This window comes from Astatotilapia calliptera, chromosome 9 (genome assembly GCF_964374335.1).
Source record: "Astatotilapia calliptera chromosome 9, fAstCal68.1, whole genome shotgun sequence".
In the NCBI taxonomy this organism is placed as follows: domain Eukaryota; kingdom Metazoa; phylum Chordata; class Actinopteri; order Cichliformes; family Cichlidae; genus Astatotilapia; species Astatotilapia calliptera.
In genome coordinates, this window is record NC_137430.1 from 15849446 (window position 1) to 15877040 (window position 27595).

General features: G+C 39.3%; 1 protein-coding gene and 1 long non-coding RNA gene across 3 annotated transcripts in view; one reads left to right on the top strand and one right to left on the bottom strand.

Moving 5' to 3' along the window:
• cntnap2a (contactin associated protein 2a) overlaps positions 1–27595 on the top strand; it is a 405328-nt gene that overhangs the window by 262489 nt on the left and 115244 nt on the right. For both annotated transcript variants that reach the window (XM_026179392.2, XM_080306454.1), the window contains exons 12-15: positions 5097–5203; positions 8347–8466; positions 9286–9401; positions 12926–13010. In XM_026179392.2, coding sequence (XP_026035177.2) covers positions 5097–5203; positions 8347–8466; positions 9286–9401; positions 12926–13010 — 428 coding nt within the window. The remainder of the gene's footprint in view (positions 1–5096; positions 5204–8346; positions 8467–9285; positions 9402–12925; positions 13011–27595) is intronic.
• LOC113028921 (uncharacterized) lies at positions 22103–27402 on the bottom strand. Its single transcript, XR_003273307.2, has 2 exons — positions 24345–27402; positions 22103–24036 (listed from the first exon to the last, which is right to left on the bottom strand). It is a non-coding gene; the product is annotated as an uncharacterized LOC113028921 (long non-coding RNA).

Here is a 27595-nt window from a genome sequence, read left to right on the forward strand (position 1 = left end):
AATGACCTTCATCGATATCCTTGGTGAGCGAAGAAGACACCAAGTACCCCTGCTTGATTGTGATCAATTTAGGTTCGCCACAAGTGGTCTGACTGGCTGGGAATCTTGAGTTCAGACAACTGCTTGGGCACACACTTACACAGGCAGACTCATCAGAAAATCCTGTTTAAGTCAGTGTTGTCATTTTGCATTTGCATTTTCAGATAATGTTTCTATTAAAGTGTTTGTGGCAGTTTAGGCTACCTAGTTTATAACTCTAGTCAAAAAATCCTTTTTGTGCCCTACTCTCCTCCAATAATGAATGAAACGTATTGTATTTGTTCATATTGTGTTTATTCTTACAGTGTACCTGGAGGGGGTCAGGAGGAGGGGCTCTGTGAGGCACAGTATGACACAGTATGTGTCATACCTAATATGAATGATAATAATAATTTTGATTTGAAATGTCATCCAGTAAATAGCAAAATGCTTACAAAGTCAAAATTTGCATTTTGACTCTGTTTGACTCTGTTTTGCATTGTGCTGTGCAATCAAATGTCCAATTTAGAGGTGCTAATTGACTGAGTCAGCCAGAAGACTGCGTTATTATGTTTTAATTTGATCAAATGTTACTCACCATTGTTACAATTTCACTTCAACAGAATACTGATGCTGTTTATTTTGTGCAATTCTGTGCAACTGCCTCTATGTGACGTACACTATACTGTACGGAGGAAACGATCACAAAGATGAGTGACCGAGAGTGTTACAGACCACTGGAAGTTGGCTTCCTGCTGCTGCATATTGAAAATGCAATAGCAGATGTGCTGACAGTTCTCCAGAAAACTTCTGCCTTCACAGGTGGAGAAAAAAAAAACTGTCCATGGCCAAAAAACTTTATTTTGGACGTGAACTAACACAGAAGTTTCCAAATTTAATGAAACTATCCTACTCTCTGTGCTCCCAGTATTGCCCAAGTCTATTACTTCAAATGTTTTGTATAAGCCCTGCAGTACTTGAGGTGGGCCTTGTTCTGCCATGGAAGATGAATGGGTGCACTGTTACCATCTAACTAATCAGAATGTCTTTGAAGGCAGTTCAATAGCCCTGTCTGACCTCCCTTTGATCAATGCCGTTCCACTGTGAGATTGTGTTTAGGGTGAGATAGTGGAAGAAACAGAAACTACACACAACCTAACAGACACACTCTCAGGTGGACACATAGCTATGCCCATGCAAATTCCCACAATGTCACTGTTGTTCTGTAATACTGCCGAGGCAATGAGTGCAGAGGCACATAAAACCACACACGCTCATAAATTTGCCGAAATGTCTTTTTTTTTCCAGGAAAAAAAAAGCCGCATATATAGTTAGTATACTTGAGTGATCACAGCTTGCTGAGCATAATGTCTTTTGTGATTGTCAATTGCAACCCTCTGTGAAAGGCCCTTTATCTGAACCTTGTTACACTGTAAAAACAAACTTTTAAAAATATACTCAACGAAATTGATGTAACAATTAACCCTAACCCTAATTAGTACACAATTTGTTAGGTGCGATCTACTCTATATTTGTACTCAAGCACAACACAAATAGGTCAAATCTACCTAACCTTTGTCGGTATGTTACACCACTACAAACCTTTTTAAAAAATGACTAACATTACCTCTGGATTGGAAATGCCTAGATTAAGTAGGAACATTAGGGAAATGTCTTGAAAATTAACAGAACAATGTTGCATTATCCATAACAAGAAGCATGCTGCAAAGATGTAACTGGAATTGAATCATGGATTTATTTATTTATTTATTTTTGGAGCCTTGCAGAAAAGATTAGCACTAATGCTAGTGCTTTCATCATCAACATACCCTCTGCACCACTGATGAATAGACTTGTAGTCAAGACAAGACCAAGACAGACTGAGTCAAGACAAAGACAAAGTCGAGACCGAGACAAAAAAGCCAGATGCTGCTTCGTTTACGGGTGTCAGGCATATTTATGTGTTTTTGCGATGCACTCGCACAGCCCTCCTCACCACTGTCTACTGTCTCACTCACTTACTGAGAGGACAGACGCACACTCCACTTAACTGTCACGTCTCTCCCTCTGTTTTTCATATAATGATATTATCCTATATCCTCGCATGTGACTGGCCACAATATGGAGGGATTGGAGCATAGCTGAGCCACTGTGTGAGAGCTGCGCAGCAAAAGGAAATTAACTGTGCGTGGGGCTGCACGGCGTCAAAGCTTTAGCGCAGTAAGCTCGTTAACTTGAAGTTAACTCTACTTGGACAAACTGCCCGAAATGCGCTGACAGAAACATTTCAGGGAATTTGAGTCATTCTGCACTCCAGATGCGTTACTTGCATTAAAAATGTGCTGTGCAATCTAGTGTCACACTAGAATGTTTGTTTTTCACAGCTTTTAGACTGCCACAGGGTCGATTTTGTACATAGCCAAATGCTTGTCAAATATTTTGTAGCCTAGCAGACAGGCAGGATTTTTATTTATTTTATTTATTTCATTTTTTTACAGCACATGCTGTCCCCCTCGTTTTCCAAGTACACTGAGTCCAAATGTACAAAGAAATCCAAAGATGGCCACAATTATAACCCCCTCTGCTGTCAGTGAAGCTATCCTATGTTATGTGAACAAGGCCAAAGTAGTATGTCACTTTCATCAGTATTGTGTGCACAACAGCAGTAATCATCATGTCCAGCTCCAGAGGCGGAATATTTGTGCTGCTTAACTGCCCGACAGCCAGTGAGGCTGGAGAAGAACTCAGAATTTTAAAGGACTCCTGCAGCTTTTACGAGTCAGTGTTTGTTTGTCCTCCAGCTCGCTTTCCTGCTAACACCATTTTATTACATTCAAGTAAGCAGACTTATAAATTCTAATCGCATAACTCATACATGACTGTGTGTGTGGAAAACCCCGCTTTAAGCCTCCCGTGCCTCGGGATCCATCCCCACAGGCCTGCAGGCAGATCAAACCACAGAACTTTGATGTGCTCGGGATTTGGGTTGGTATTCAAATTTTAACAAGAAAAACTGTGATGTCTTAACTGCTGTGTGCTCAGTGCTGTGTTCACACTCTGTTTACTTCCATCTGTGAATATAGAGACTAAATTTTAACAATAACAATATGCTTTATGTTAAGAAACCTAAGATGGAACACTGAGATTCAGCATCATTAGCAGGTCTGTCGCCTCGTGCACTCAATAATCAATGATGTTTCATTTTAGTATAGGCAGACACACACTTCAGTAGTCACTGACAGTCTCACTTTATTTAGTTGCACATGGTCCGATTAAAACTGAGTTATTCCTGATTGTTTACAGTTAGCCAAGGTCACCAGTAGATCCTGCATTTTCTTTCACTGACTGGGTGTCTTGGCACAAGTATTGCTGTGGGGGTGGGGGGGTATCAAGTGAAGGCATTACTTTCTTTCTTTTGTTCTTGTGAACACCTTGAATGGAAATGTTGACAGATTCATTGAACCTATCAAGCTAATAGCGACATCATTGGTTATGAAAAGAGTCCAAACAGGGAGAAAATATGTGGAAATTCAAAGAACAAAGGTTCTTTGCCGAGTTCTATTTTAAATTATTAGAAATTATCATCATGCTGACTGATATGTTTGAATGGTTTAGATCTTATCACTGGTTTTGTCCTTTTGAATCAGCTTTTTTACAGCATAAATATTTAGTATCCTTTGCCTGCAAAGGTATGTGTGGTAGTTTTCAAGGGCCTCGGGTCAGTGAAATCATAAAACTTACATTAATCTCAACTCATAGAATCACATTCTTTTATTATTATATTGTAAGACTTCTGTCTCAGATGAATAGGGATGCCACTCTGTCAGTCCTGTATTTCTTTAGATAGTAGCTACCTATAGTAATGGACTTCTAAAGAAAATCTCAATGTGGTCACAGTTCATGTAACCTACAAGTAATCACCTTTTAATGTATTTCCTTTCCTTTTCAACAAGTTAGATATAGTGCACCTTAACATTGTTTATCATAAAATTTAGATCATCTGTTATAAAAAAAGTTTTTAATGAGATGTCTATATGGGCATACGCAAGTTTGTCACATTAAATTGTTAATTCGTCATATTACCATAGCCCAGAATATTCTGTTGTTCTATGAAAAGGAGCAAATTGCCAAAACAAAAAGCAAAGAAATTTTTTTGTTTGTTTGTTTGTTTTAAGAAAATAATCCACTCCTCTCTTCACAACCTAGCACCATATGACTCTGTAAGAGATCTGTTTCCAAGTCAGAGACTCTAGTGTATTTGTCCCATTGCTCAGCTGCGCATTAGAACAACTTCTTTTTTTTTCTTTTATAGTTAAGTTCAATTAAAGCTGGGAACAGAACTAAGAATCAGAATGGGATATCTTTTGTTTTGGAGAACAAAAATACTCTGGTGAGTTTGGGTCATTTTGAGGGACAGATTTGATAAATGGTCTGGCACTTACATGGCGCTTTTCTACTCAGTTGAGCACTCAAAGCGCTTTCTGGCTCAAGCCCCGTTCAGCTAATCACAGAACGGTTCATACAGTGTCTTACTTGAATATTGTATATTGTATATTGCATAGCTTTTTTTTGTTATACGTAAAATTGTATTGTATTTATTTAAATTTTTACTTTTTAATTATTTTATTTGCATTTTTCTAATCACTAGGGTTTGAGAGTAACGCAATTTCTATTCTGTGTATGTCCTGTACATGTGGCAGAATTGACAAATAAAGTTGACTTGACTTGACTTGACTTGACTTATCGATGGCACACACTTTCTAACATCACACGCTGACTCATGGTACAAAAATGTTTGTAGTTAGAAAAGCTTTTGTTGAAGCTTTTATTGTTTTCTGATCAATAAGTTTTTTACCGTGATAAATTGCATTAAGTAACACAATGTGCTGTTGGATGGGTGCTATCATTAAAAAGTATCTATAAAAATCGATGTGCTTTCCTTTCAAAATAAGAACTCTTCTGAGTGACAGATATTGATCATTGAATGGTAGTGTATTTATTTATAAAGCAAGTTTTTAAAGCAACAAGTGTTGAAAACATTTCCTGTAAAAGTGCTATTGCTGTCCTCCTCTCTCTAGATGTATGCCCAATCATTGTGAACATGGTGGTCGGTGTAAACAGACCTGGGACAGCTTCAGCTGTACTTGTGATGGAACTGGATACACTGGAGCAACATGTCATACTTGTAAGTATGTGTGTGTGTGTGTGTGTGTGTGTGTGTGTGTGTGTGTGTGTGTGTGTGTGTGTGTGTGTGTGTGTGTGTGGCAAGTTGTGTGTACAGTTGTTTGTTCTATTCATTTTTTGTTTCTTTGTGTTCCCGTCCGTGGAACAACACTTTAGGCCGCTCTGCTCTGCCTGTGTGTGTGCGTGTGTGTGCGTGTGTGTGCGTGTGTGTGTTTGATTTAGCCTTCCTCCATTCGAATTTGAGTGATTAAGCTGTTTGTTGGGGTTTTTTCAGCTCAAAGCCACAATTCTCATTAGAGGGACAGATGAACTTTTGAAGTATTCATGGGAATCAGGCTTTTCTGACGACACTGTGTGTTTTGTTCCGACAGAGAAAAAGGAATACGACCCAAAAAGCCCCATAACACAAAGAGAACAGAGTCGGAGAGAGCAAAGCGGGATTTTTTTAAAAGTGCTTAACAATTTGAGAATGCCATCCCTCCTCCCATAAGCCTCAAAGACTGTTCTCTTTTAAGAGAAGGCAGATAAGTAAAGTTCTGGAAATAAATCTAAAAGAGCAGATTTAATATAATGGAAGTGTGAGAAAGCCAGAGGAATAAAGTGAGTGAAAAAGACATTTTTCAAATTTAGGCACTGCGGAGTTGGTCTAAGTAGGTAATAATGAATAGATCATAAAAAATACAGAAACAGATGAAGCAAGATGCACATCGAGAAATGTCTTTGTACGACTGCATCTCTCTATATGTGTGAATCTGTGTCCAAAATTGCATCCCTATTTACTATATACTTACTGTATCACATACACCTCTGAGTTTCTGGGGCTATATGGAAACGCTATGCAACCACATAGTGCTCTGCGATGCATTGTGCTGCATATGTGCCAAAATAACAGCTGCTGGTGATGATACATGAAAGAAACAAATGAGTAAACAAGGTGCTGACTTCACGCATGCCCTCTGAAAAAATTTGTCAAGGATTAGTTAGGAGTAATAAGAGACAGCCTAAGGCAGTAGTAACCTAGAAATGAAGGTCTCTGGTTTCCGGCTATAAAGGTGTGAGGCAAATCTGGAGACCTGCCAGTAAAGTGTGGGGAGAGAGAGTGAATGAGCAACTCTTTTCACTTCCTTAAAGAGCCGCTTCTTTGTCACGGACCTCTAAATAGTTTCTCTGGTGGAGCTTGTCGGTGGCAAAGTTGATGAAATGGAATGGACGGGCATTTATATAGTGCTTTTTCAGTCTTACTGACCACTCAAAGTGCTTTAGAGTAACAACCACATTTAAGCATGCATTCATACAGTGCTTTATTCTACATTTAAGCACCTTATTAACCCAACATGCACAAAGAAGCTGAGGTACCTTCAGACAGCACACATGGGTACAGGGCAAACCTTATGACCACCAGAATTACACTTCTCAACCTCTGGACTACGATGGCAGCATAAATAAAGAGTGAAACAAAACCATGGTGTAATTTGACGCCATGAAATGATTTAAAACATGTCACCAATTAAAGACCCAGGAGTGTGCAGTAGTGTCCCATCCTTTAGTGATTAGATACGTAATAGTCAATTAATGGAAGAATAAATATGTTTTAACCATATTCTGAGATAAAAACAATAACTGAATGGTTAATAACTTAAAAAAAAAGAGTATACAGTTTTGAAAACTGCATTTTAGTTCATGCCAATTAAATACTGTGACTGTATTTTTTTGTCATTAAAAAATAAGCACAGGGGTTACCAGCATTTACAGCTTTTATGTTGATACTGCCATAAGCTCCTTTCCAAATCCTGCTAGTATTCCACTCTGATGGTAAATATATGCAGACATAATTTTTGTATTGACTTACTAAATATTCTAATTAAGTTCCCTCTGGAGAAATTTCTCTGAATTTCTCTGTACATTGAATCTTTCTGTTGTGGTACATAACACTGAAGAAGTCCTAGGAGAAATGCTGGCTATTAAACTACCATTGTATTACAGCCTTTGCCAATGGCTTTGAGCCAGAACAGAAACATCAACCTCAACACTTCTCTTGATCCTTTGAGATTCCTCAGTACAGTTACATCCTCCCAACACTGGTTGTGGTTAACAAAAAGAGTCTCCTCTAATCAGAAAACCACCCTGCAAAACTGAGATCAATGAAGTAGTCGGAGAACATATAGAAAAGAAAAGGCTGAAAAATAAAGAAACTGCAGACAGAAATAAGGAGTTGATAGCAGGCAAACTAACAAAGAACTATTAACATATTGCAGGCTCTTTTTCTTTTTAAACTCATTGTTAAGCCTGTGAGGAGTCACACTTCAATCAAGAAAGTTTCACTTCAAGTCACGCTCGCAATTCACTTTGAAGTGTAATTCTTCCTGCTGTCCGCGTCCCTGTCTGTCTGTGTGTACGTCAACACAAACACAACATCAATATGTTGTCAGCTAGATTGCTCGAGTGTTAGGGAGAAGACGCCGCTCCTTGACAGGCACTGAATAGAGACAATGTGGTGAGCGAGGCAACCATATGAAATTGCCTTTTGGACGAAGGGGAAAATAAAAATAGGGGGGAAAAAAAGAAAGCAGCTTTGGAAACTGAGTTGCTATTTTAGGTCCATCGTGGATTTGGAAGCTTTAGTTGCTGAATTAGATAACAAAACAGAAATGTTACTCTAGCATTTGTCTATAGTATATTTTTGAGTGGCTTACTGTAGCCTCTTCTCTCGCACCAGCCTCAGGGCAAAAAGAAAAAAAGAAAAAACTGCCAATCTATGAACGCTTTTCTGTTTACGGGGAATCAACTGCTGATTTTGCTGGAAAGCCAGGCCTTAACACTGCCACCACCCACGGCCATTTTTTTTTTTTTTTTTTTTTGCCTCATTGGTTAAGATTTATAAATAGGAAAAAAGTGTTTCCTCATCTGTCATCCATTCAACAGTTGTGCTCCTTTAAATATGGATGTTCCCCAGTGTCAGTGTATATCTCAACATGACGTGGTGTCACACTGAGTAGGTGTCAAACACAGACTTGTATTGTAAGCCTAATTTTGGGGAGGGGATGTATAGTGCGCTTGTTTTTTTTTGTGTTTTTCCTTTAATACCCATCCTCCTTCAACTGCTCATGTTTGCTCTCATTTTTCTTCACCCTTGCTCTGCTCCAGCAATCTATGAGCCTTCGTGTGAGGCCTACAAGCATTTGGGCAAGTCCTCCGATGCCTACTGGATCGACCCCGATGGCAGCGGACCTCTTGGCCCCTTCAAAGTTAACTGCAACATGACAGGTGTGTGTCTCCAGTGTGTGTTTGCGTGTGTGCCTTCCATACTGTCTAGCCCCAGTGACCTGTGAAAGGAAATAAACTCTGCAGCCTTAACCTGTTATATCTGTGGTTTCCATGGCAACATGTTCACAGTAACTGACATTTACTTCTGAAGCAGCAGCAAACACAGATACTGAGATGCACATGCACATCAAAACACACGCCATAAACATATACGCAACGAAGCTGTTATGCAACTCTAGGAGTGCTCTAAGGGTCTGTGTGACACTTCTTCTGTCACACACACCTGCACACTTCCATGAACACACACACACACACAGTGGAATAAGTAGATAGTCTGGAACAGCAGAGCATGGAGGCAGAGCAAAGGCGAGACTTTTAATGAAATGTCACTGCACTCCACTGGCTGGCCCCTTAGTCACGCTGAATAGCGCACTCACACACACCTCTGAAATGTTAAGAGTTTCACGCTCTCTCTCTCTCTCTCTCTCCCGCACACACCTCAGAAACCTGAACCACACACACACACACACATTCCCTGACTGACAGTGTGAATGAACAAGGAGCTGTGTGAGTGACTGGTTCGTACTATAACAGGACAGAAGTGTCTATTAAATCCCGGAGTCTCATAGCTGTAACTTAGATTACACGGAAAGAACTTCACTGCCATGACAGCTAAACTGCACAACTCATGTGTTGCTATGTCTGCATGTGCGAATCGATTGCATGTGTAAAATTAAACGAACGATCAAATACGTTTCCTAGGTTTAAATTGCGCTATGGCTTGTTTTCATTTTGAATGTGTTTTGTCTATTTTCATAGAGGACAAAGTATGGACCACAGTGATGAACAACCTGCCTCCCAAAACCATAGTCACAGGCTCCAGCAGAAACAGACGGACCGTGTTACAGGTCAACTACAGTGCCTCAATGGACCAGGTAATGCACTTGAACACGTTAAGCATAGAAAGTGTTTTGTCTGCAAATAAGGCAAAAGTAGTATTATACTTAGGTTTAGAAGCCAAAAAATCTTTTTTTTAAAAAATGAAAAGGAATATATTATGAGATGGAAAAAAGGGTTTGGATTTGTTTGAATTGTAGCCCTCAGGCTCTGGGCTTCTCCCTTAGTACATATTATGAACGATGAGAACCGTGAGGATTTTTTTACTGACTACTGCTAACATCTGTTTTGTTTTAGATGATTTTATCCCACCCTTTAAAAGCAAGCCTAATATGGTGCACGGCACACGTTACTCTGCTGTTGCTGACAGGACCATAGGGTTTCATTTTTGGGCTGTTTTCTCTGAGACCTCTGCTTGTGAGAAAGCAGCTGCATTTTCTTCTGTGATAGCAGTCTTCTTATTGTTTGCTGAAAAAAAAGCCCTTTATTTTTCCGACTACGCCTAAGTCACATGGACTTGAATTGGCAGTAGCATTATGCATGCAGTGCGTGAATTAAAAAGTAGTGAAGCAGTTATAAAGCCACGTCTCTTTTCCCATGGCACAATACTGTATTTATTAAATGAATATGTGCAGAATAGTTCAATCATTACAACTAATCATTTATCATTTTTTTCTTGGCAAATACTAAATGTGCTTGTGGAGCTGTGCCTCGAGTTGTATGCAAATTGAAGTTTTCCCAGAGCTAATGTGTTCCCCAGCCTCTGTAATTTCTGGTTAAGTAAACATACAGGCAGCATGAATTTGGGATAGCTTGAGTTTTTACATATCAGTAGATACAGTGATTAGTGCAAGATAATTGAAAACTAAAAGGACACTTCATTGGTTATACTATCCCAGTGTCACATTCGACCCCCATTTTCCTTAAAAACTGTCTTAATTTCTTCATGTCTTAGATTTAACAAGTTGCTGGAAACATTCTCCCGAGATTTTGGTCCATATCGACATGATAGCATCACAAAGCTGCTGCATTTTGGCTGCACATCCATGATGTGAATTTCCCTTTCAATCACACCCCAAAGGTGCTCTATTGTACTGAGATCTGTGAAGGCCATTAGAGCACAGTGAACCAGACACCAGATTGAGATGATTTGAGCTATGTAACATAGTGTGTTTTACTGTTAGAAGCAGCCATTAGAAGACACTGTGGTCATAAATAGATAGGCATGGTCAGCAACAATACTCAGATAGGCACTTAGACACTGCAACACTTAGGCAACCATACGTACTTAAGACCCCAAAACTAGACAAGAAAACATGCATCATCATACCACTACTAGCCTAACTGCAAGGCAGTTGCTTTTATGTCATTCATTCTGGCACTACCGTCAAAATTTCTGTCACAGCAGAAATTGAGAATCATCACAGCAGGCAATGTTTTCCCAGCTTTCTTTTGTTCAACTCCTGAGTAGAGATGGCACGATACCACTTTTTTATGTCCGATACCGATATCATAAATTTGGATATCTGCCGATACCGATATGAATCCGATATAGTGTTTTTTAATCAACAAAACTGTTTTTTTAATATCTTGCTGCTTTTTGTATAAGTTCAAACTCAAGTTAAAAAAAACAAACACTAAAGCTATTCTATGCAAAAAATACAATGCACCGAAAATATTTCATAGTTCAGCAATATCAGTCTCTCTGATCAACCTAGTAAACTTAACCTACACCATCCTCCCTATTCTGGTATTTTAAAGAGTAAGCAACCAAACTAATAGGGTTGTAAAATAGGGAACTACCTCATGATGCTTAACTTTAATTTGATGCAGTGTGAAAAAAAATGCACAGAAATCAATTATTTTTCAAGAATAATTAAATAGATTCAACATCTTTCTTCAACAGAATTGCAGACTGCACAGATGGTACCTTCCCAAAGGAAAAAGTACTATAGCTTACTAGGGTATATTAGACTTAATAATTACTATGTACAGTAATGGACTTCTATACATTTTACATCAGATTAAAACTATGGGTGTAAGATTCAGATAATTATTTATTAAAAGCTAGATATTTTAAATGAGAATAAGAAAGAAAAGTATGTCTTTGTGCCCCCTTTTCCCTGTTCATGCCCTATCGGCCCCCCTGGCTAAACTTTGTTAGATCCGCCCCTGCACAGTTACCAGCGTCAGCTACGTAGAAAAGGATCCTGGTGTACAAAGTAATATTAAAGAAATTGTAACAACAGCTTAGTATCGGGCCGATACCGATACGTAATATCAGATCGGTCCATCTCTACTCCTGAGCCCATGAGAATTGTAGCCTCAGTTTCCAGTTCCTGTCTTGACAGCAGTGATACACAGTGTGGTCACTTCAAAGATGACCTCTGCCAACAACAAGGCGGCAGGCCATCTTGATTATGTCATACCTAAATGCACTGAGATGCTGCCATGTGACTGGCTGATTAGATGTTTGCATTAGCCAGCAGTTGAACAGATCCACCTAATGAAATGAAATGAAATTTCTGCATGGTGTTTGTAATGATCTCACACACACAGGATGGTCTTTCACTACAGTAACATTTCAAGCATTTCTTAGCTCAGAGTATTATTTATATTTTTTCAAAGCTGCTCCCAACTTGTGACTTTTCGACAGTCAAAAGACTGGGTTAGTATCATATCAATGTGCCAGGTTAATACTGTGAAGGGTCATACTTTAAATGAAGCCAAATTGTCTTCTAAAACTTTTTTGGTTCCTAAACAAACTGAAGCAAAAATTGAAAGTGAAAACAAAGTCACACAAACACACTGAGCCCCCAAATGGGAGACAAACCACGGTCTTCTGACTGACAGAGCTGTAACTTCCAACCTCCAAATGCGGATTTTGTTCCTCTTTAAGAGGATTGTTATCACTCGGCCTCTGCTGTTCCTGCAGCTGGTGCTTCAAAGCACTGACAGCAGAGGTCCTGGGTTTAGAACACAGTGAGCATTTATGCTGCAGCACAGTTTTTCTTCTGTTTTGACAAAGTTACTAACTTTATGATCGCAGTATAATACAGCCAGAGCTACAGCACTTCACGCATTCAGCCAGTCTTTCAAACATACTGCGATATACTAACATAAAAAGTGTCCATCATCATCCCCTCATCACCTGCCTGCTGTGCTTCACCCACACACAGTTCAGACTACCTAAATCTCTTCTCACACTCAAGAGTCAATATCTTAATCTTTCTGGTGAGTGATTACAGATTGCAGTTGTCACTCACAGTCAAAAGAAAACTGTGTGTGTGAAGTTTAAAGGAACCCCAATGGGAAGAGACTGCAGGATGACTATGACATTACATGGTTTGAGAAGCATATCCATCAAATTACGTTATTTCATAATTTGTAGTGGCCGCTTATTCCATTTTCAGCTTCTCGGAGTCACAGAAGGCAAAAATTAAAACAACTTTAGAGTGTGCTTTCTTTCGTTTCACAGCTCAGTAATTTGTTCTTACATGAAACGGGCCTGTCTGGTCGAAGAAGATAAAATGAAAATACATATCCCTGCTTGTGTTTTCAGGTGACAGCCATCACCACCAGTGCAGAATACTGTGAGCAGCAAATCGCCTACAGCTGTCGCATGTCCAGACTCCTCAACACTCCAGGTAAATGCTGAGGATGGCATCTTTATTCACCGCTGACTCAAACATGGGTAGACAGTGCTGACACAGATAGGAGGTTTGGTTTTCACCACATAGTCAACCTTTGATGGAAAATTCATAACATATAAAAACACAGTCTTCCCGTCTGCTTCTGTCTGAGGATTCTGTGTATGGGAGACTGAAGATTGTTTTATTAGGGCTCTTTATGAGTGTCAAAATCATGGGGGCTTTAAGGACATGGCCTTTGCTAGATCTGATTATAGACCTGTTACAGATTTTCTACTAACATCACCAAAACAGAAATTACAAATATATTTTAAAAAATGGTTTACCACCCCACAGGCTGAATACCAGACATTTGCAGTATTTATGCCAAGGAGCTTTAAAGCTTTTCTGGTGACTGGTTGCTGTCCAGCACCATGGCAAGATACCCTTCATTGGCTTTCCCCATGTGTATGTTTGAACCGTTGCCTGCATCCTTGTTTTTAGCCACCAACAGAACTACACACGATACAACTGAAGCAGACCTCTGAAAATGAGTTGTGTTCTGGCTTTGCTCATTCTGACTAGATTAACTTGGATTACACACATTTGCATTCGATTTGTTTGGACTGAGTCAGTTTGGCTGTGGTTTGCCTGAGCAAGGCCTGGTAGGGTTTTGTGTCAGTTTGGTTTATATTAGTTAGGCTGGCGGTTGTTTAAGGTTTGTCGTGGATTAGATACATTTGATTTGTGTTATGGTTCGGTTTAGCCATGTGTGAATGGCTTAAACAGCTAAAACGCCTCTACGCAACAAGAGGAGGGCTCATAGCTGTGCAGCTGTCTCTGGTGGTGACAGAGGCATGTTTGTGTTTAGTCTAATATCTCACTGGGTTTGTGTGTTTGTCTGTGTATGTGTGTGTGCGTGTGTGTGTGTGTGTGTGCATCCTCATGCATGTGTGTGGGTGTGCATGGTATTGTTCACAGAGCATTTGTTTTTGTTTTAATTTTTTTACTACAAGAATTACAAGCTTGCTGTCGGAACAGCTTTCTATTTAGAATTTCCCTCTGTTTCCTAACACACGCTCGTGCATACGCACACACACACACACACACACACACACACACACACACACACACATTTATATTTGTGCACCATGACACACCTTAGGGAATAGCTTCATAAAGACAAGACACTCCTAGCAATTAAAGTGAGACAAGACAGAAAGAGACTGAGATAGGAGTAGAGGATGGCGAGTTCATTTGATGTGTGTGTGTGTGTGTGTGTGTGTGTGTGTGTGTGTGTGTGTGTGTGTGTGTGTGTGTGTGTGTGTGTGTGTGTGTGTGTGTGTGTGTGTGTGTGTGTGTTGATGCGTATATTTGTGTCCATGGTCCTTGATTGACTGAGTGGGAATAAAGCAAAAGGTGGTTAGTAATAGTTGGGTATTAGTGCAGCAGACCAAAACTTTGCAATTAACTTCCACTCCTCTCTGAGATTGCACCTCCATCTACAAATATGGTATCCGCATACTCGCGCATACACAAACCCATGCTTTGTTAAAATTCCTCTTTTTCTTTTTAACTCTCAAGCCCTCTGTGGCGTGTACACACATACCCTGCCACAGCCACACACAGACAGCCAGTAACTAGTTTACTCCTAATTCAGTACCTTGCAAGTTAGGGGAAATCCAATTACTAGTCTAGAATGACAGAGAAAGCAGGACCAGGAAAAATCATTTACCCAAAAATATGCTTCATAAATTAGCTGTCAGCTTTCATCAAATTACACTGTCAACAGCATTTCCACTGTGAACCACAAGCACACACGCACGCGTCACTATACACACTTGCTACTCTTCCACTTCCACTTTTTTCCCATCCAGATCTCATCTATTAGACTAGGGTTGGCATTTTGGAGCTAAACGAACCGTTAAATGGGAATTATATTCTGCCACCAGTGACACCCTTAATTTGAATCCTTGGCAGTAATTGTTCTAATTGCCTGACCCCTTTCTCACCTCCTGCACCTATTCTGTCCTTTTTATCATTTTTTATCACCTCTCTCTCTCGCACTCAAACATCCACAAATTCCTTCTCGCTCTCGAACGCTCACTCGATGGCACGATTGGGAGATCCAATAATCGGGGACCTCGATGCTGATGTGTACAGTAACACGCAAAGAAACACGCGCACACAAGTACATAGAGAAAAGCAATATTTTCCTTCTCTTTCCTTCGGTCCTTCTTCAGTGTCATTTTCCCTCTCCCCACTGCTCCCTATAATCTTCTGCATGCACATTTATCAATTTCTAGCTATCTATTCTCTCCTCTTCCTTCACTCTTATCTCCCCTATTCTCTCATTGTTCTCCCCCCTCCTCCAATTTAACATCTCAAGTCTCCATTTTTGCCTCATTCTCATTCTTCACCTCCACTTTTACCTCACGGTATTGTCTCCCTCTCTCTTTAAAACCACTTTTCCCATCATCTTACCTCTCTGCCCTGGTCTTCGCACTCACGCCGTTGAACACTTTTCCCATTAGTGTTAGAATCACAGCTTTTAGATAAGAATTAGCGCCCTTCACTAATGATTTAGTATCATCAGTACTCCCTTCACCGCAAACAATCTGTAAACAAGCGAAAGAGCAAGGCTCGCACAAACAAGCCTTTGTGTAGATGCAAACATGGATAAAAACACACATCCATAATTCCCTCTGATACACACCCTCACACCTACAAAGGAGTTTAGATAAAGCGTTTTTGCTGAAGTGTGTTGTTGCTGCACAGCTGTCCTTAACTTACAAAGCATTTTCATTCCCTTGTTTTTCTAGTGCCTTTGCTCCTTCATCAGCTTGTGTCCTTGAAGTAACCCATTACAGTTCCCAGCAAATCTTACAGTTTGTATATTGAGTATTAGATTGCTTGTTTATTGTCATCAACACCCATCGGCTCAAACATCTGATAAGAACAATTGCTAAACATTTCATTGTAAACCAGACCGAATGTGGCATCTTTTTTTTAAGATAAGTACAAATGTTTACAGTTTTCTTCCTTTCTGTAATATCTGCAAGGGCAACCACAGTTAAGATAAGGTTAAGGTTATCATGAGTGTTTGTGTTTTTCTTTTTTCCTTTTTTTTGATTGAGACCTCGATTTTATGAGGTTTCGGGGATGTCTAAAGGGCCAGGCCTTTGTGGAGCATGATGCTTTGCCCATGTTTCATTGTGCCTATTTGGAGACCTCAAGGACATCCTGACTGCTTATCTGTTACTTCAGGAGATTCCCTGAACTATACCCTGAATTTCCTTATTATTTGAAAGGAAGAGGGGATGTGGGAGGGAGGTGTAAACATATTTCTATGTGGTTGGATAAGCTCAGGATGACCATACTTCTGTAACATTTGTACTTATCTCTCTTCTTGATATCAAGCATTTCCTGGATAAACGTGGCCATATTTTATACTTTGCAGAAATGATCTCTTGGGAGGTTATTTTCACATAAAAATGCATGATGCAAGCGTATGGTCAAAGTATGATTATTCAGTTAAAGCACTTGATTGAGATTTTTTTTTAATAAAAGAAAAACTTACCACACTTCAAAAGGTAAGCTCTGAAGAATTTAAAGGTTTAGCAACATATGAGTGATGCAAGCCAAAATAAATGCCTTGACAAAGCAATAATATTTCTCCATATAATAAAAGAAAAACATTTATTAAAAAAATGTCAATCTGAAACATTTTTTGTCTCTTTTTTAAAGGGTTTTAGCCTGGCTTTGTTTAGCTACTTCATGGATAAAAATATTGCACTGCACCTCTTAATCTTTGATTTTATACACCTGAAAAATAGCACTGAAAATAGCACCTCCTTGAATTCAAACACCTGGCTATGCAATCTGCCTTTGCAAACATTTGTGAAAGAATGGTTTCTGAAGCGCTCACTACTGTACTGTAATAGGATGACACCTTTACAAAAAGTCATTTATCAAATTTCTTTCCTGCAAGATATTCAACGATCAACTGGAAGTTGTATTACTGCAAAATTCCATTGTTCAGGAAGCAAAGTGGCAGATCATGTAAAGTTACAGAGCAGGGCAGAGGTGCATGGTATGGATTTGCATGGCTGAGCAGCTTATAGGTATAATGTGTAGGTAGCCCACTGCTTTTGTCCATATAGTGTATTTAGCATGTTTCCTCACAGAGAAACTCTTCTGATGCTCCATTTTCTCTTCCTCTCTTGTGTTGGTCACAGACAGAAATGTCTAATGCCTGCAGGCAAGCGAGTGTGACGTTCGTGGCAACAGCTGTGTGCAGATCAAAAATGGATAATATATCGAGTGCCGCGTTTAAAGCGTGGAAGTACTAACCTTACTTTGAGTTGAATTCCGTAAAAAGTGACAAAAACACTAGCGTCCGCTGCTCACTGCGTGGGAAGAAAACTTCTTTATACAGCGAGAAAAACCCCTAAACGTCTGAGCAAGCACCAAATACGTTGCCGCTGGAATGTGAAATTATTATTATTATTATTATCCTTCCACTGACCGCTGCAGCACAACTGCACCAGGGCAAACCTCCGCCTGCCCCACTCCTGCTATACAGGTGAAAATAGAGCAACATGACTGCTGAGTCTTTGATTTTATTTATTTTCTGCTGTGTTTTACTTGCATCTATTTGAAAGAGTGAGTGTAAACAAAAAAAACATTGAATTTTATATGCTGGAATATGCAGAAAATAGGTTTAAATGTTAAACAATTTTCTTCCAGTCAGAGAATGTTGCATATAATTTAACGTTTGCTTGATGCATAAAGTTAAAAGATTAAAACTAATAAAACAAGTTTTAAAAAGAGACTTTTTCATTTGATTACATTTTATATGAAAAAGTAGAATTGGGCTGAAAAATCTTTTGCTTTCTTACCTATATAGGGGATAAATCATGTTTTAAAAAGTAACAAAGTAACTAATTACTTTTGAAAATAAGTAAACTGATTACCTTCCTTTTTTCGGGAAGTAATCAGTAATTAATTAGTGATTACTTTTTTCAAGTAACTTGACCAACACTGACTGATACAGTCACTTTTTTTTTGTTTATATGAATAAATGCTGGTTAGATCTCCAGCCAAGCTCATGCTCTTATTATAAAATCCTAATATTTCGGGATTTTATCACATTAGTAGCATACTTATAGGCCGTGAAAATGGTACACAGACAATGATGAAAGTAAGAAGAAAAGAAAGCTGAAGAAATACTTGAGATGTCTGTCACTCCTGCTCTGTTTACATTACAGTCACATGTCAAGCCAAATTACTGTTTTTTAGCCAGCAAGGATACTGATTCAGGTGTTGACAAGGACATTAAAAAGTGCTTCTTTGGCTGGCAGTCGAGGCAAAAACAACTCAAAGCATCAAATGTGAACAAGTGTTTATTTGATTTTATTAAGTTTACCTTGTCATTCTTTTAATGAGCATGTGCTCCTTTGTGACTATACCTTGCAGGTTTTGGGTTTTTTACAGACTTCTGATGTAAAGTCCTATTTGTAACAACCTTGCATGAAAAGCAGGTTAGAAATTGGTCGTTGGTACAAAAAGGGTATAAAGGACAAACAAGGAGAGAGTCAGGGACACAGGAGGAGGTAAAAAAAAAAAAAGGAACAGGGTGGGATAGAGATGAGAGATGAGTGGGGTTCAGGATAATGAGGCTGTTTGTATGTGTGGCATTGTTACAGTCCAGTCCTTGGGCACTTCTGGTCTCAATTATTGCCTCACAAGTAACAGCAAGCCAACCACTGTCATATTCCACGCACGTCTTCGCACACATTCTCGAAGGTCTTGCATTACACCCTAATGACTTTATTCCGTGGATCTGGTTAACCACTTGTTTATTTTTTTTCTTTTGTTTGTGGTTTTGGATGTTCATCATTAACCTTTACAAATCCAGCAGTGGCAATTGCTGTTTTTTTCCCTCTTTTCTCCTTCTCTCCCCCTTCCCTCTTAAGCTCACATGCCTATAAAAATAACAGGTACCTGATAATGGTTGCACTGCTGTGAAATGAGAAAATGGCTAGCTTGCATCCAGCTGAACTCAAAGTTTGTCACTCCTTATGTTTTATTGGTAAATATGCAATTCTTGACAAATCTGCAATGAACGCTACCACCTCCCTCCGCAGAGTGGCTTTTAACATCAACACACTCTCATATGAATTTATTTAGCAGTTTTACTACTAATGAAAAAAAAGGATGAATGTAGTCAACAGGGACCTTGCCTTGACTATAACTGTTTGGGATTATTTCATTATTAACTTCTCTTTATATTTCTTGTATTACCCCCTTTTATTTGCCTATTGTGCCCACGCTCTGCCCGATTGTGCCACGTCTTTCATTACTCGACTAATGTTCTGGTTACAGTGTCATTAATTTGTGAAAGCACTCGAGGCAAGAAGCAAGTCAGGGAAGGAGAGAGAACAAGAGCTAATAGAGTAAAAGAGGAGAGAAAGGAGAACTATCTCTAGGATCCTCAGGCATCCTCTCTCTTTCTTGCTCTCTATGTCTCCCCAGTTTCTTCCTGCCCTTGCTTTTCTTACTCCCTGAAGACAAGATGCTAATTAACATTAAACCATCATTTCTAACTTCACCCACTTTTACTGCATTGATAAGAATCTACCTCAGTTCAAGGCTGCATGTAGCTTTTTTTTTTTTTTGCCCCGTGCCCATTGCAGGCAGGGGGTGAGAGCTTATTCACTCAGATGATGAGAGACACTTGAGGCTGACATGTAAAAGTTTGGCTTTTTATAGCACAGCAAGTTAACAGATAGAATTACCCTGAAAGATTTCACACGCCTCTCTGATAAAAACAGTCGAAGACATCTGTGATGGTAAAACATCTGCTATTAGCAAACAGCAGCGTGTGTGATGATGACGTGCAGCACCAAGCCTTTCTGTAGCTATGTGGCATTTAGCAGGAGAGACTTTACAAGAAACGGCAACAAAGTGCAATCCGTCACAGAGGAGCCCAGATCATTTACATCGCATAACGCGTGCTCTCTGGTTGCTGTTGCCTTGGTAATGCGTCATTGCCCGGGATAATGCTGTCATATGTTGTGTTGACAGAGTCATGCGTCTTATTCCGCCCATGTTTCTCTACCTGAGTCCAACACTTACAGCTTATAGCCAAGCAGGTGCAAGTGTCGAAAAGGAAAATAGTTTAACACTTTACACTACATTAAGCTGGAGTAATAAGGTGTTTGCAAGAGCAGCGTGTCTTTTATTTCATTTCTCGCACTTTTTTTTTCTTTTTCCATATTTCTTTCTGTCTTATTGTGCATGTCGTTTTCTCTGGTAGTCTCTCAGTCTCTCAAATTCACAGATTCCCATGGGTGGTCGAGTCTTTTTGTGACAACCAAAATGTGTAGCTGTGGTAAATGTGCAGTGTAACTGATGTGATCTGTGGAGGGAATGCCAGCTGGCTATGAAGCCACTGATGTCTATGTCTATGTGTGCCTTTAAAGTCTGTATTTCTTTTTTACCAAGTCATTACCTGTGTATTTTCCCCATGTGTGTTATCATTAGCATTGCCAGAAAATAATCTTTCTGAACCTGCTGCCCAGTGGCAGTTACCCCAGCATGACAAATACTTACTTTTCAGCTTCCCCAATAGTGAACAAACCCTTTTTAATGCAAGTATAGACAAAAAGAATAAGTAACCATTAGGAAATATACTTTTCCAATACATCAAAATTTCATTCGGCATATTCTTTGTTTGATTTAATGATATGCTTATTCTAGTGCGAGCAATAGCAATGGATGTAAAAAGAAAAATAGTTTTTGCTGGTATTGGATGTGCACTGGATGTGCACAGTTGCAGTTTTAGCTCAATTAAACCAGCCCAAGCTGTAGAGATAGTCAATGTGACCGTGATCTGTCACATATCGGATGAGTTAAACAGTATATTGACTTCTGTAAAGACAGTCTCCCTGTTGCATCTGAGCTACATCAGCCTCAAACTGAAATCCAGCCTTCTATATTGGAGGTAGTGAGAGCAATTATCCCTCATAGTTCCCAGTTTGAAGTCTTCTCCCTTCACCACCACCTGCAGAGAGTCCGAGAGAGAGAACCAAGGACAGAGTTGGGCTTCCTGATTAACTTTCTTCACTTGATCAGCATTCATCTTAATTCCCCAGCACCAGCAGCACACAAGAATGCACTCATTACCACGGACTGCAAAAGCATGTGAAGAATACTGCAGTGGATGCTGAAAATGCTCACACTTCTCAGTTATTAGTTATCGTCTGCTCTGACCGTTTCAGATGAGTGTTTGCAGCCTCCTTCCACAAACAGCACACTGGATAGGGATGGGAAATGAGAATCGATTCCAGCTGAGAGCCAGTTCTGTTGCCCAGTCCATAAGAAAAGTACACCTCCATGCTTATCAGTTCCTCTCAATAATGACAGTTTCACATAGCAAAACAGGATCATCCACACATGGATGTTTGTGTTTAGACTCAGAGATAATAAAAAGCTTGCTTGTATAGATCTACTGTCTTCCCACACAGAAAATCAGGGATCACTAAGGGAACCAGACAAATTAGCCGAATCAATTGTGACACTTATAAATATCAGTCCCTAGAATTGATCTTGGCCACATTAATTTAAAGGTGGTTAATCCCACACCCCTTCATCAAGCTGTTTACTCGCTCCCCATTTTTCTGTTCCCGCCTACCAAGAGTTGAACTTAAAGTTAGAGGTGTGGATTGTGAACAGGAAGGGAGACAATATATCACCTGTGTAACCCCCAGTGTTGAACACAGCGGTCTCATGGTTCTGAATTCTCAGGGACGTCTTCCTGGCAGGTAGTCTTTGATGCATCTTATCACAGGAGTGCACACCCGCATCTCTCCCAGCTTTCTTCTTAGCAGTCTAGGCTGGAACATGTTGAAGAATAATTCTTACAGTGCTGCCTGACCTGTCCGGGAGGGAGCAAGGCCTCTTCAGCATGTAGATGATTGTGTCAGCTCCACCAAGAGCTGGTAGGCAAACAGCAGTATGGCCACTAGAAGACTCACCGGGGTGCTGAGATGTGCCAGAAGAAACTGTGCCATGTCTTCAAAGGTTAAGGCCTCTGGTCTGTAGTGTTTATTTTGTTTTGTTTTTTGGAGCTGGAACTTTGCAAAGATAGTCTGGCACTCTCTCCAGACACACGTTCAGGTTGAACAGCTGCTGCAGTACGTCACAGAGCCGGTTGGCATAGATCTTCACAAGTCTGCTGTTGATGGCATTGGACCTTGATCCCTTTCCCCGATGGAGCCTGTGCAGTTCTCTACTGATCCACCGTGACCACCAGTCTGTCCTGAGAATTAGTGTCACAGCTGAGGGCCAAACACCTCTAACTGGTTGGGGCTGCTGTGTCATGTGAGGTGGTTCAAACTTCAAAGTAACCTGGATGTTTACTACTCGGGACAATATTTTTTGTGACCTAATCAGGAAAGAGAATTTTTGTGTTTTTCTTATAAACACTTTTTTCACGTTTTCATAAACTTGATGTTTTTGTTTATTGTTTATGTTTGATTTTCACATTTCTAAAACCTTCATTCTTTGTTTCACTTCATGTTTATTCACATTATTCAGTTGTGGATTTGTCATATTATTTTCATAGCTGTGCCCCTTGTGTCCTTCTGTGTCAGATTTAAGTGTATAGTCTTTGTGGTTAGTCAGTTATTTCCTGTTTTATTTTGATAGTCTCCTGTCTCTCACGTCTTGCCTTTTGTTTTTTGATACCCAGGTGACTCCACTCCCCTGATTGCGCTATTTGTATTTATTTAAAACCCTCTGATGCATGAATTATGAAAGCCTTGGTCAAGATTTTTTTCTTAAGTGCTTTTATTCTTCTCAGGACATGAAAAAAAAAATGTTTAACTCTTTTTTTTCCAAAAATATGTTTTTTTATAAAGTTATAAACTTGTCCACTCCAGTGGACTACATGCGCCTGAGCACTTAGCATGAAATACTGTGAATTTACTGTAAAAATTAATTACCTCGTGTTCTATTGTAAATATACAAACACTTGTTTGCTTGTATCCTTTGAAAAACATCTCAGCAATTTTTTTGGAACTTTCAACTCATAAGGCCCCAATGTTTAGACGTAAATAACAAAACCAATCAACAGTCCTAGCTGTGAATCCTACACCTGAATATGGCAAACTATCTCCAACAAGAGAAACATTTTTGAGTCTACACAGTTCTATAACGATGCAGGACAGTATTACCAAGCCCTTAGTAGCATGCTGGAAGAAAACACAAACTGACATCTTAGTCTCTGCATCTCCAAACAGTTCTATGTTCATCACACCTAGGCTGTGCGAAAGTTTGCAACGCATCCAGGGCACAATGGCACACAGCATTGCATGCAGATGTATTTGGTCTTCCGTGTGCACGCAACATCATGGCACCTGTTTGCATTTTTCACCTCGGTCAGTTGGGGCCAGTGATATCCTGTGGCAAACCTGACCTCACAGGCTACTTTGATGACTGCTCTCCACTTCACGGGTTGTGGGGTCCCACTGGGTCTTCCTCTTTTGCATTGCTGGAGGGTGAATCTCTTCTCTTGTTACTGACAGTTCTTTCCCATACAAGTTGGTGTTGTATGTTATATTATCAATTAGATCTGCTGGAAACAGATGTCTGAAGAAATCTATGGGATCCTTCCCCTCCACATTCAATTTCCACTCTCCTAGAAAAGGAGGCAAGTCTCCAACCAAGTCATTGTCTTGGACTTTCCAAATATTTTTGCGGGCTTGAGTATGGTCAGGTGCCATGTACCCATCTCCCACAGCTCCCTGATCATACTGACCTTCCTCTTCATCCTGCCCCTCATCGTTCTCACTTTCTGCATCCTGACTGTCTGTGTCTTCATCATCCGTAGTTCCTATGTCTCTGTTCTGCTCTGGCAGCCACTCTCATCATCACTGGACTCATCACTGCACTCATCAATGAAATCATCATCACTGGAGCTGGATGGAATTTCCTGGACTATTCTGTACGCTGCCTTATTCTTTGCTGCATTTGAAGTCTACAAAATATGATAAAATAATTATTATAGTATCTCAAACTACAGCTGATCTGCACAGAAATATATATTTTAAATGAGTAGCTTATAAATGTAACAATTATATGCTTAATAATAACCAAAACAGTCCCAAAAAACAGTGAGACAATTTATGACTTATGTTAAAAAAATATAGTGGGTAATGCATGATGTCCACTACAGTGGACACATGGTTAATTGTAGTTTTCTACATATTAGACATAACAATTTCTTATTCCAAACAGATAATATCCTTCCCTAGATGTTACTGCATATCATCATATTTTTTTTACCTGTTGGGCTCTTTTAGCATAGAAGGATTGACAGGATATGCCAGCAGTGGTCGGCAGGGGTGACAGTTTGTCTGCCATCTTTGATTCAGAGGAAATTTACTTGCAGTTGCACTAACTGAACACTGAATTGACCTCAATGGAGCATGGCAGCAGAGAGCACTCTAGAGGCTAATATGCAGTTCCACCATAGAAACCAATGCATTAAAGAGATATGTACGTTTTAGTAGCTGTCCACTCCAGTGACCACTATGCATCAGAGGGTTAAAGCCGTCTCAGTTTGCTTGTTTCGCGTTGTGTTGTTGTCTGCATCCTCTGCATGTTACTAAGATTTCATTTTTTTGTGGTTTGGACTCTGTTTGCTCTTATTTTGGATTAATCTTCTGGATTTTTATCAGCCTATTAAACAGCTCGCTTTCTGTTGATCTATGCCTCTCTGCATTTGGGTCCTTACTTCAGCACAATATGACACTTACAGCTGCTGGCAGCTGAAATTAGTGCTGTGCTTCACAGCCAAAGATCAAATGGTATGGGCTGCTCTCGGTAATGTTTTGCTCCAGACTAGTTCACACTCAGAGGTAAAGGTAGTCCTTTGAAGTCCTTATTTGCAACTTGTTTATTCATTTGTAATTCAGAATGACAAGCAAAAATATTCTGGATAAAATATTACACAGTGCGTAGGCTCCGTGGCTGTCGTACTCCAACCTCGTTCAGATGTCAGGGATACACGTTCGAACACAGAGCTGTGAATAAAAACAGAGACATCCACTGTATTGACTTATCAGAACCACTTGAAAAAGAAAGGGGAAGAAACAATTCAAGTCCTTTGCAGTTGCTTTAAACATCCTGCACTTGCACTTCTGCTATGTGTTGAAATAACAGTTATTTCCAGGCACTGACACTGTGTGTGGTTAATTGCAGAATTTTGCATGCTACATCTGTGATTAAGTGGTTTAAAGCATTTTGTTGAGGTGTATGGATTGTTGTATACAACGAATGAGAACTCAGTCTTGCAGCTTTTTTTTAATATTTCCTCATTCTTTATGCAAGTCCACTGTTAACTTTTACTTTTAAATCCATCCTTTATTTTAAAAAAGAGCTAGGAATATAATTCATACTACAGCTTAATTCAATTTTCATAGATTAAACTTGCATTTGAAGTTTCTATCTTATTGGCATTAAAGCTATATATAACTGTGCAATACAAAGCTCCTATATTTGCAGGGTATGTCCACAATGATTATGGCTGCTTTAAATTTCATTTTCAGTTTTTTGGACACGCAGAGTAAAATCCATGCAGAACCTAAATGTTTTTAAGTATCCTAAAAGATATTTGAGTTTTAAAATGCTGCATCTCGTATGACAAGCTTGTTTTTTTTTTTTTCAGAGCCAGTTCAAACAGTGCAAGCAGATCTGTTGTTTTCTGTCTTTGCTCTTTTCAGCCAAAATTAGACATCCACTATTATAAAGAGCCTATGAGGGAGTCCATTATCCATAAACAAAAGGCACCATTCAGCACACAGTACTTTGAACAATTTGCTAATGGTTTTGTTATTGCTACTGTGTGCATAATAAGTCTTTGTAAGAAAACCTTATGAATAGCCTTATGGGATTGACCCAAGAGTATGCTCAGTGAGGTATAAGGAGGAATAACTGTTGAGAGTGCGCTGTGAGCTGCACGACACTGCAGCTATCAAGAGGAAAAAAGTCTAAAAACAGGAATCTTTCTAATAAAAGCGACACACTGCAATAGATGTTCTGCACACCTGCCTACCCTGTCGCTTAACTCACAGGAAACAAGTTATTATTCAAAAACATGTACCAGCAGCACACACTCAATACCAAACACTCACGCAAGAGAAAGGTCAGAAATGTGCAAGGGCACAAACCAAATGTGTAACTGTGTGGAATGGATGTTGCATTGTCTGATTAAAAGCATCCACACAAAGCTTGTCTTATCTTATTTCTGTGTTTATTTTTGTCTCCTTTCTTTGGCTTCTTTCTTTTGATTTTTGTTGTGTGTTTTCTTCCCCATCTTCCATATATTTATTCGCCTTTTATCTCGTCACCTATCTGAAATGCTCAGTGCTGAAGGCTGGGCCTTAGGCATTGCTTATACAAAAGTAGCGCACACATATACATACATATATATATAATGCACACATATGTAATACACACAGGCAAACATTATGACAGAGCTTTCAACAAATCTAACATTATGTATTATTATGTGGCTTTCTGTTTTTAAAAAACAATTGCCTATGCTGCATAAATTAAACTGTTTCAGTACGTGCATTTTTCATCAGGCACTCTCGGTGATACAGCAAATATACTGAGGATTTTAATGTATTCATTCGATTCAGTTTTGATACATCTAGAAAGAAAATTGCTATGTGTGTCTTTCCCTGTGGATGTCCTTGCTCTTGATGCTACTGGGTGGAGATTGTTGTGAGGTAGCAACTGAACCCTCTTGAGGGAAAAGCTCTACATGGTTAGCATTCAAGTGGGTGAGATATCTGATATAAGCATGGTGAGTGATGATAAAAATGAACCTGATAGGTTATTGATTTCCTCTGGGAAATTCTCGTTTTCGCACCTCTGGGGAGTGAGAGTGTTATATATTAGATATTTTGCATGTCATGCTATTGTTACCTAGTAAATATTCACAAAAATGTCTATTCACTGTACGTTCAAAAAAATAACAGATGAGACAATGTACTGGACCTATCAACGTACGATGGACATTAGTATTTTCAGCACTTATCATGTGAAATAGACCATTATTGCCTCACCAACACAGATGCTGTTTTATAAGCTGCTGATGAACTGGGATATAATTATCCTTCTGTGTAGATTTATACACTTTAGAACCATCAACAAAACTTTCAGCATCAGTATAATTACTTCTGCAGAGGTATTAAACAACTCATCCAATTTTCTGCAATCCTGGAATGTTGATAATAATATGTTGTTGCCATAGTGTATGCAATATGTATTGTTATACTTAATCTCTGTGCTTAAATTAAAAATACCAATTATTCTATCACAGCCATTACTGCATCTTTCATAAAAGCACTATATCTACAGTACTGTCTTGATCTGTCTCTCATTTCATTACATTTGATTGGAAAAAGCTGAATAACTGAGTTTTAGCAGTTCATTGAAATGTGCAAATATTTATTGAGTTCTTCAACATAACCTGTAATTTCTTAGGCCACCTTTCCTGTAATTTCTTGAAGTTCGGGAATATTTCT